The following is a 7,996-nucleotide window of genomic DNA, read 5'->3' as shown; positions in this document are numbered from 1 at the left end:
TATTGAATTAGTATTCTGTCTAGTCAAAACGTCCCTGACTTGCGTAGCAATTTGAAAGTTTAATAAAACAATGAAAAATAGAGAAAACAAAAAAAAGGTTGAATATGCGCCACTTTCATGTTGAAAATGGTTTGATAATAACAATTTTAGCTTTTCAAAGCTGTTTTTAAGTGCATTCGGTTCGTCGGAAATGAATACAAAGGAAATTCTTTGCAGATATCAGAAGCACTCATAGTTTATGAAGTTTTGCTACCTCCGCATTTCCAACATTGTCAGGCTCTTTCTAATTTGCAGCATTTACTGGCAATTTTGTGAAGAAAACATAAAATTCTGCAGGCAACTGTTTGGACACCACAAAGGGCCTTCCACGTCACTCTAAATTCAGATATCTAAAATTGTAATTTTGACTAGTCATAATTGTGCTGAAGATATCTTAAGTCGTAATTACGGATATGTGTCCCGTCAAATGACAGATCCAGTGACGTCTTTTGAGATATCTTGAAAGGAATTTTGACTCGTCAAAATGTAATTACAGATATCTTAAATTACCATTCCGGATAGTCAAAATGTAGTTTTGTCTAGTCAAAATGCATTATTAGATATATGGAATGCAATTACGGATAGTCAGACAAAAACGAATTTATGTTAAAAAGGCTTGCCACAGCCGCATATAATGCATAGCGAGCTTGTAATGTGGGAATCACCTACTGGGATAAATCCATTCTCATGTCTCTTCTCTGGGTCTTTTCCCCTTTGCAAAGAAACTTTTCAAAGACATCTGATCCTTTTCTCATTTTGTTGCTTTTTTTAAACAATGATACAAGTTACATAAACAGTAACTAAACGAACGATGAGGCTTAAGGAAGGTAAAAGAGCAAAGATTACAAACAGGAAAAGGTTAAATACAGCAATTAGGGCAGATTACATGAGAAATTCTTTACAAATTGAAGTAGTCTTTAAAGCTTTAGTATTGGTACAGTACTTAAGAGAATACAATTATGAAGAAACATAGGCACAAAAAGCATTAAATTTGGGTTTCAATTTAAGAAATTTGCAGCTGTGGATATTAAATTTTGCTAAAATTAATATCAACTGTATAACAAATACTTTGGTTTTTGGAGTGTTTAAACAGAAAAAGCCACATAATATAGTTCTAAAGTTAAACGGTAGGTCTATTTCCAATTTTCTTTTTAGGAGTAAAAAATATATTTCCAAAATATCTGAATATAAGAGCAGTCCCAGAAAAGATGAGTGAGAGTCTCCTCAGAATTGTGACAAAATGCAAATAGAGGATCTACATTAGGGTGATATTTAAATATTTTACTATTAGCAGGATAACATCTATGTAGAATCTGTAGAGACACTTCTTGAATCGTATCAGTATTAAGTATTTCTTCAGCAATAACCAAACATCTTTCAAGCAAATATCATTAAATATATTGTCCCAAAAAAGTAGAAGCTGGTTTGCTTTATATGATCTCTTATTATTAGTTCTCTAATACATTTGTTATTAGTTTTACTCCTTAAAAATGGGTCAGAGTTACCAATGAATAATTGTTCTGTTAAGTAATCAGTGTGTTGTTGAACAGAGGATGACAATAACATTTTTCACCCCAGAAGGGATAGCATCAAATATGATTGCAAATTCTTTAGGCAGTACAGGAAAATTATATGTGGTCAGAAATTCATAAGAGTATTACCTTCTTTGTTGAAAAGTTAATGTACACAAACAATGCCTTTGTCAAACCATTTTTTTAAGAAAAATAGATTTATGTTTAAAGCAGATGTCTTTGTTATTCCAAATGTAGTATTTGTGTGGGGAAAAGTTATGTTTATGTATTAAATTCCAGCATAGCAGTAGCTTTTTATGGAAGTTGGAAAGTTTAATTGGGAGTTTTTCAATACTATACCTAGAAATGTATAGTAGAAATATTTTAAACTAATACAACAACATCATATTAGTTGGTAGCACTGGGAACAAGGCCTCTCACCTTCTGCTGGCCCATCTTCTCTCTGTCCAAGTCCACATCCCTCACCGGTTCTGCTTCGGGAGACCCTGGTGGTCCCTCCTCGAACTTGCAGTCTGTTATGACCTTAGAGAGAGATGGTGCTGGGGAGGAAGGGGTAGCAGATGAGGAAGAGGAGGAGGAAGCACTGTGATGGAGAGGTGACAAAGGTAAGGAAGATGTGCCGGTAGCTGAGTAAGCAGTGGGGTCGCCCCGGAGATGCTGTGTCTCCTGGCGCAGCGCCTCGTTTTCGGTGGCGAGCTCCTGCCGCTCCCGCCGGACGCCGGTCAGCTCCTTGGTGAGGGTGTCCAGCCGCTGCCTCAGCTGCCGAATCTCATCCCGAGCTCTGTTCCGTTCTGCACGGACCTGACAAACAGAAACGGCACCACTTAACTAATGGCTTTCTGGACAATCATACTTGTAGTATGATACTACAGGTATGGACAATCATACATGTAGTATGATTGTCCAGGCTCAATAATCTCTCCCCACCTTACTCCACTTCTCTCTCCAGTTGGCTGTGCAGTCGGACCACCACCTCATGGTCTTTTCCATCTGGGCTGCCCTGGCCCGAGCTTCCTCCAGCTCCCTGAGCCTCAACTCCTCCCTGGTCTCCCAGTCACCTCCAGCTCCTTCACCCAGAGAGCCTAGACCCAGACCTCCAAGTCCAGGCGACAGCAACAGAGGGGGGCTGGAGCTGGGAGTTCCCCCAGTAGGGCTGGGCGTGTGGGCCAGGCTGTCTGGTGAGCGAATCCCCCGGTCCGACCCCAGACCGATGCTGCAAAGAAGGCCGCCTCCGGCTGACTTCCCGCCTTCTGACAGGTGGGGGCTGGGGCTGTGGTTCATTATGGCAAAGTGAGCGACCAGGATAAACAGAGTGAAGGAACAGGGCGGATATTCAGGAGAGCATATCTGGACTGTAAAAACCTGGAGACACAGAAACAGGATACATAATAGCTAGCCATGGAAAAACAATTTTCCTGTAACAGTAAGTTGTTCTTCTGTCATTAGCACATTTATCAGTATAAAAGTGGTTGACTGACAGCGCTAAAACACTCCTCCTCACTCTGATTGATTGTTTTTGACCAGGAGTAGTGCATTTTTGCAGACTGCAATAAATATGGAAAAACCAAAAAAGTTGTAAAGCTTCAAAAATTATCTTATGTATTGCCTTCTTTTATAGTGTGTATTATATCCACACAACAGGGCAGATCAGAAATGCTGCTTCTTAGAACAATACAAAAAGAAAAAACTCAACACTAGGGCTTGGCAAAATGTTTTTACATCAGGCTTCATGGCTACTGCACTAATATATCAATCAGCTTCTCTAAGCAGTAGTTGGCAATATGCTCTTTGCTGCCGAGTATGATAATTCATGCGGCTAAAACAAGCATTATTTTTTACATCAACTTAAAAGTTACGAAAGTTTTCCGGTTAAAATCATTTGAAGGTTCAGAATCAGCCTAGTATTGGTCACATTCTCAGCTGAGAAAGACTCACCTGGAATAAATTAAATTTTTAGCTATTGGAATTACGCCCGAGACAAATTAATTTAATCAAAATTTGTCATGAAACTTTGATTCATGACAAAGTTTTATGACTTGGTCATGAAACTTTGGAAGGGGTGCACTCATTGCAGTTTTCTGGCCAATTGTCGATTACAAATCTTTGAAAATCCTTACCTGCTGATTTTGATTTTGGCCAATACTAATTTTTTCATCTGAAATGTTGCTAAATATAGTAAGAAAGTCGCTAAGTTGGCAACAGTGGGGTGAATATTGTTAACTGCAAACGTACAGACATGATCTGGTGGGCTGCTCTGTCAGTCAAACCTCTCACTGTAGAGCAGAAGAAGACAGTGGCTGATTTTTAAAATCTTTACTGATGTAGATAAGATCGTCTTCACATGTATTGGCCGGTCACCAATCTATCAATGTAACATAAATGTTTCACTAACGTCACAAATCTTATTTTAGCATAGAGTGTTTTCTTCAGCAAAGTCACTGAGGAGGGATTCCAGAAGTGTGGAAGCATACACTAAGCAATAGGTTATGGAGGACCAAAACCGACATAATAAGAAATAAAAGAATAAATATATATCGGACATATATAAATAAAAGAATAAATATATATCGGACATATATAAATAAAAGAATAAATATATAAATAAAAGAATAAATACATATCTGACATAAGAAATAAAAGAATATATAAATAAAAGAAATATATATATATTCAACATAAGAAAAAATAATAAAAATATAAATAAAAGAATAAACATATATTTTGATAAGAATTAAAAGCATAAATATATATTTAGTTTTCCCTTTCCCTTACACGAGTTTCCGTCAAGAAAAATTAATATTTTGTTTAGCCTTTCTTTGCTTCTCCATTTTCTGCTTGCTGTTTTTCCGTTTGTCGTTTTTCTGCTGCATCGCTATGTTAATAATTGAGGTCATGTCCCCTTTTGAATTGTTTTTATCCTACGAACCACTCTAGGCCTAAGTTTGAAATCCTGTGAGATTTTGTGGGATTTGAGTTTTTAAAAATAGGGTGAGGCCTATTGTTTGGTCCGGGAGAGCATGTGATGGACAAGGAAGTGTAAGGCTGGCTGCTCCAGGTGGGCTTTAAATTAAAGTGATAGTAAATCACTTGTTTTTCATTTTTTATTATGATTTGCTTAGGGACATGCTTAGATGTGCCTGTATTCCAGAACAGCTGAGTAAGATGATTGCATAATCTCTTCTGCAGCCGTCAAAAACTGCAGAAGGCTGTTAATCATCCACAGATTCAATCCAGGAAAGAAGGAAAAGACCTAGAACATGTAAGGCAGGTGAAACACTGATCTAAACCTGCTAATGACTGATTCAGTCTGTTGATTCTTGGATTGGTAACTGGTTAAACTGAACTGGACAATTATTACTTGTGCAGGATCTTTATCAGCATATAGACATTTTTTAATTAATTTAATCAACTTATTTGGAAATATTTGTAGTTAATGGAAGATTGAACCTCTCCTCTCCTTGGGCTGCCACCTTATCGTGGTGGAGGGGTTTGAGTGTCCCAATGATCCTAGGAGCTATGCTGTCTGGGGCTTTATGCCTCTGGTAGGGTCATCCAAGGCAGACAGGTCCTAGGTGAGGAACCAGACAAAGTGCAGCCTGAAGACCCCTATGATGATAAGTAACATTGGATTTAGTGTTCCCTCGCCCGGCCGCGGGTCACCGGAGCCATCTCTGGAGCCAGGCCTGGAGGTGGGGCACGATGGCGAGCGCCTGGTGGCCGGGCTTTTACCCATGGAGCCCTGGCGGGCTCAGCCCGAAGAAGAGACGTGGGTCCCCCTTCCCGTAGGCTCACCACCTGTGGGAGGGGCCAAACGAGTTGGGTGCATTGAGTGATGGGCGGCAGCCGAGGGAGGGGACCCTGGCGGTCTGATTCTCGGCTGCAGAAGCTGGCTCTTGGGACGTGGAGTGTCACCTCTCTGGTGGGGAAGGAGCCGGAGCTAGTGTGCGAGGCTGAGAGGTTCTGGCTAGAAATGATCGTCCTCACCTCGACACATGGCTCTGATTCTGGAACCAGTCTCCTTGAGAAGGGCTGGACATACTTCCACTCTGGAGTTGCCCACAGTGAGGGGCGCCGGGCAGGAGTGGGCATACTTGTTGCTCTCCATCTCGGCGCCTGTACGTTGGGGTTTACCCCGGTGAACGAGAGGGTAGCCTCTCTCCGCCTACGGGTGGGGGGATGGGTTCTGACTGTTGTCTGTGCTTACGGGCCGAACAGCAGTTCAGATTACCCACCCTTCTTGGAGTCCTTGGAGGAGGTACTGGGGGTCCCCTCCTGGGGACTCCCTTGTTCTGCTGGGGGACTTCAACGCTCACGTGGGTAATGACAGTGAGACCTGGAGGGGCGTGGTTGGGAGGAACTTCCCCCTCGATCTGAACTCGAGTGGTGTTCTGTTGTTGAATTTCTGTGCTCGTCATGGATTGTCCATAACGAACACCATGTTCAGGCATAAGGGTGTCCATATGTGCACTTGGCACCAGGACACCTTAGGCCACAGTTCGATGATCGACTTCGTCATCGTATCATCGGATCTGCGGCAGCATGTCGGACACTCGGGTGAAGAGAGTGTCCGACATGAAGAAGCTCCTTGGTGGCAGGGCCCCAGGGGTGGATAAGATCCGCCCGGAGTTCCTTAAGGCTCTGGATGTTGCAGGGTTGTGTTGGTTAACGCGACTCTGCAATATCGCATGGGCATCGGGGGCAGCATGGACATGGATTGACAGACTGGGGTGGTGGTCCCCCTGTTCAAAAAGGGGGACCGGAGGATGTGCTCCAATTACAGGGGGGTCACACTCTTAAGCCTCCCTGGTAAGGTCTGTTCAGGGGTCCTGGAGAGGAGGGTCCGTCGGATATTCAAACCTCGGCTTCAGGAAGAGCAGTGTGGTTTTCGTCCTGGTCGTGGAACACTGGACCAGCTCTACACTCTCACCCTGGTTCATACAGTACAAATCTTAACCTCATGGATGCTGTTCTTCCATGGACAATACTGTTGTTCTGACAGTCAAAAAGGAGTCAAATATGTTTGAAGATCTATCCCTCTTTTCTTAAATAAAATGTTATATCAATCCCATGTTGTCATTTGTAACCTTTTGTACACAGAGGTTTGGTAATATGTTAATGTAAGATACTTTTGAATGACATATACCCATGATACCCATCATCTGCCAATAAAATAGTGTTTAACACCAGTGAAGAAACTTTTAGTGGTATGTTATGATGCAGATCTGTCAGACCAAAAATATTAACATAAATCCTTAGCTTTCATTCAATATAAAATCAGAACAAATCTGAATATAGAACCACATTCAAATGATTGTTGAATCAACATTGATTCCTAACTGATTCAATGTAAAATCAACACAAATATGCATGTAAATTGACATACAGATGATGGTTGAATCAACATTGATATAGTGTCATTATGGTTGAAACTAACGTTGATTCATCATGCAAGTCACCGACCACTTTCAATTCCGTTTCAATGCCAGGCTTCAAAGTGGATTCCAAGTCTCTGCCTGACATTGTTTCAATGTTGTTTCACTCATATTGTGCTATCTGGGTAGCTTTTGTGTTTATGTTAGCAACGGGATTTGACACCTTCATTTGTCACACTCAGAAACTCTACCAGCCATGTACCGCGACAGAGGATTCCCGCCTCCCGTTTGTTGAAACCGGGGTGATATGAAATTTATGGTGCGGTTCGCCCATAAAGCTACATTTATACTGTAAGCATCAACTATTCAGCCACCCACTGTGTTCAGTCTATCTACTTACCTGTATAAATACTCCTGCAGCGCTCTCAACCAGCAGCTCCTGGAGGAAAAAGGCTGCCGTACTCCAGGCATCGCATTCATTTTAAGGATGCTTATTGGTCCCCCGAAAACAACAAAAACCCGGTCATTATCAAAACAAAATCCCCACGGCCGAACTTGAAAATTGGACATTAAGATGATAAAACTTAGCTTTCGTCAACAACTCAGAGGCTCAAGTGAGAGCTCCGCGCGATGCAGATAATGGCGCGCTAAATAATACAACATAAATTAACCAAGCTTTGAGGCAGATCAATTTTCCTCAAGGAATTTTAATAATCGAGGTACTTGAATCATCTGAGGAATCGTTTCAGCCCTAGCTAGCGCCGACTAAAATGGATGACTCCGACTTCCTGCTATCTCAGAACTCTGTCCCGAACTGCAGGGTTTGCTGCTTCGCTTCGGTAATGGGATGCAGAATGTGAAATTCTGCATCCTGTCACCGAAGCGAAGCAGCAAGCCGAAACAGAGTTCTGAGATAGCAGGGAGTCAGAGTCATCTGCTTTAGTCAGCGCTAACAGGGACACGTCTTACATTGTTCATCTTTAGGCCCCGACCAGAATGTTCATGTGAGAAAACTTGAACATTCTTGCCAGCATAAGTTTGAGAAGCGCAACC

At 41.8% G+C, this 7,996-nt stretch overlaps 1 protein-coding gene and 1 long non-coding RNA gene across 2 annotated transcripts in view; one reads left to right on the top strand and one right to left on the bottom strand.

Annotated features, from left to right (window-relative positions):
- The window catches only part of LOC106935918 (uncharacterized), a 13,440-nt gene extending 8,428 nt beyond the window's left edge, over positions 1 to 5,012 (top strand). The window contains exons 2-3 of the long non-coding RNA XR_001422006.1: positions 2,996 to 2,998; positions 4,826 to 5,012. This is a non-coding gene — a long non-coding RNA (uncharacterized LOC106935918). The remainder of the gene's footprint in view (positions 1 to 2,995; positions 2,999 to 4,825) is intronic.
- Positions 1 to 7,996, bottom strand: part of ccdc102a (coiled-coil domain containing 102A) — a 57,698-nt gene that overhangs the window by 18,480 nt on the left and 31,222 nt on the right. The window contains exons 2-3 of the mRNA XM_015016644.1: positions 2,499 to 2,933; positions 1,992 to 2,372 (exon numbers count right to left, since the gene is read on the bottom strand). Of these exons, the coding sequence (XP_014872130.1) occupies positions 1,992 to 2,372; positions 2,499 to 2,852 (735 nt within the window). The 5' untranslated portion in view covers positions 2,853 to 2,933. The remainder of the gene's footprint in view (positions 1 to 1,991; positions 2,373 to 2,498; positions 2,934 to 7,996) is intronic.

Source organism: Poecilia latipinna, unplaced genomic scaffold (genome assembly GCF_001443285.1).
Source record: "Poecilia latipinna isolate Pla-1442-1.1 unplaced genomic scaffold, P_latipinna-1.0 Scaffold2044, whole genome shotgun sequence".
Classification (NCBI taxonomy): Eukaryota; Metazoa; Chordata; class Actinopteri; order Cyprinodontiformes; family Poeciliidae; genus Poecilia; species Poecilia latipinna.
The sequence above is the reverse complement of the archived record's forward strand: the minus strand, read 5'-3'. Positions and strand labels throughout refer to the sequence as shown.